At 48.6% G+C, this 2,088-nt stretch overlaps 1 protein-coding gene across 1 annotated transcript; it reads left to right on the top strand.

Moving 5' to 3' along the window:
* Positions 1-255: 255 nt before the first annotated feature.
* Positions 256-1,647, top strand: LOC128309543 (CLIP domain-containing serine protease B14-like). Its single transcript, XM_053045961.1, has 3 exons — positions 256-722; positions 857-1,170; positions 1,252-1,647. Exons 1-3 carry the CDS (start codon positions 256-258, stop codon positions 1,572-1,574), a joined length of 1,104 nt encoding a protein of 367 aa, XP_052901921.1. The 3' UTR covers positions 1,575-1,647.
* Positions 1,648-2,088: the final 441 nt, after the last annotated feature.

Here is a 2,088-nt window from a genome sequence, read left to right on the forward strand (position 1 = left end):
AGATCGCCAACTCAAACGGGTTATTCCACAATCTCATTTCAGTGAATTTTGCACGGCCTCGGAGTGCAAAAAAAAAGAGGGGCGTCAATGATTCTGCTCGCTTCCTATCATCACTCACGTCATGAAGACGCTAGATAGAAAAGCAATCTTGCGGAACGTTCAGTGTAGTTTTGGTGTTCAGCGGTCACAGTCGACATTCCCAAACCGTTTTGTCCCAAACGATCTGCGGGCTGCAGCATAATGAAGCGCGATCGTATGTATAGCACGTGGAGCATATTTTGCAATGTGGTGTGTTTAACACTGGTGGTACAGGGTCGCGGACAGGAATCGGAACCATGTTTTACGCCCAATGGTACGGCCGGGCGCTGTGTAAGAGTGCGATCCTGTGGCTATGTGATGGATCTGATGAGAAAGGATCTCTTTACTTACAACGATTCCGAGTATCTGGAGAAGTTACAGTGTGGCACACGGCCCGACGGTATGGCACTTGTTTGTTGTCCTCAGTTTGCGAACGAAGCGAACTGTGGAGCACCAGTCATTGTCAGTCGGATCACGGGAGGCAACGATACCGACATCGGAGAATATCCTTGGATGGCTTTGTTACGATTTCGAACCCGCAATTATAAGATCACTGCAAACTGTGGAGGTTCGCTAATTGCCAAGCGGTTCGTTCTGACCGCTGCCCATTGTTACACAGCGGCCAAGAAGAAGGGATGGGTTCCGTAAGTGTTTTAGATCTCCATTATTGAAAGTTATTTGTTGCTATGTATAAATGTAATTTATTCAAAAAAAATTATAATTATTTGCTGAAATTGCACATCAGTAACTTGAATAACTATTCCTTACTTATCGCCAGTCAGTCGGTGCGATTAGCCGAATGGAATTTCATGAACCATCGTGGAAACAAAGACTGCAAGCAACTGGAGGAATACGACATACCGATCTGTCGGAAGGACTACGATGTGGAACGGTTTGTGGTTCATCCCGACTACCACAGCAGCTACGGGATATACTTCAACGACATCGCATTGATCGAGCTAGCGTCCGACGTGGAGTACACTGTGTTCGTGGCCCCAATCTGTCTGCCAGTGGACGCATCCCATCTCGAACCGGATGGCACGGAAACGGAGTATACGGCCGCCGGTTGGGGTTCGACGGATAATGGTGAGTGTACTGTAGAATGTCCTCCGGAATTCTTCCATATAGCGATGTACTTTATTATTTGTTTGATAAAACAAAAAAACAAAATAGATTCCGGAATGTCGTACCAGCTGAAGCAGATAAATATCCGGAAGTTTGATTTGGAAAAGTGCAGAAAGCAGTTCCAGACACCCAATGGCGACGGTGTCGGTGTGGAGCATATCTGTGCCGGTGGTGTACGCGGCCAGGACACATGCCACGGTGACTCGGGTGGTCCACTGATGCAGTCCGTGCGTGGTGCGTGGTATTTGGCCGGCATCACCAGCTTCGGATGGCCCCGCTGTGGTAAGGAAGGTGTGCCGGGTGTGTACACGAACGTGAACCATTATCTGGGATGGATCGCCCGGGAGATGTACCGTGGCCGAAAGGTGTAATGTACAATAAAATGTCCGCCCTACCATCATTATCCATTCGGGCGAGAAATGGAGATGTTGATGGTATTTGGGAGCAGCAAAGTTGTGTCTCAACAGTCTCAACTGAAAGAAGTCTAGACGCCGCGTTGGTGCACGGCGCGTTTGTGCAATCTCGTACTTTCAATGCAACCGGTCGGAACTGTTTCGTCAATCATAACCACTTCCTCGACCAACGCTGTCTCTGATTGGATGCGGAAAGCAAACAACCGCACGCACAGCTGCACGAGAGCAAATGGTCGCTGCACGAAGCTGGTTGGCAATTAAACTAACGAACCCCAAATTAGAAGGTGGCGGCACAGTACTGCGAACCAGCTGGCAATCAGTGGTGCTGTGTGATAAGCGGTAAGTAGTGGAAGTTTATCCTAATCCCACCACTTGATCCCTCGATGAGCAAAATAGGGGGTCCGTTTTGCAGTCCGAGTAAACTGTCGACGTCAGAGTTCGGTGTGAGCTATTTAGACGAACAAAGTGTACT

This window comes from Anopheles moucheti, chromosome 2 (assembly GCF_943734755.1).
Source record: "Anopheles moucheti chromosome 2, idAnoMoucSN_F20_07, whole genome shotgun sequence".
Classification (NCBI taxonomy): domain Eukaryota; kingdom Metazoa; phylum Arthropoda; class Insecta; order Diptera; family Culicidae; genus Anopheles; species Anopheles moucheti.

Bases quoted from the DNA above. Each gene is read 5' to 3' on its own strand.
- LOC128309543 (XM_053045961.1), top strand. From the start codon at position 256: ATGTATAGCACGTGGAGCATATTTTGCAATGTGGTGTGTTTAACACTG. The intron at 723-856 runs GTAAGTGTTTTA...ACTTATCGCCAG, and splicing joins AAGAAGAAGGGATGGGTTCC to TCAGTCGGTGCGATTAGCCG. The intron at 1,171-1,251 runs GTACTGTAGAAT...AAAACAAAATAG, and splicing joins TTCGACGGATAATGGTGAGT to ATTCCGGAATGTCGTACCAG.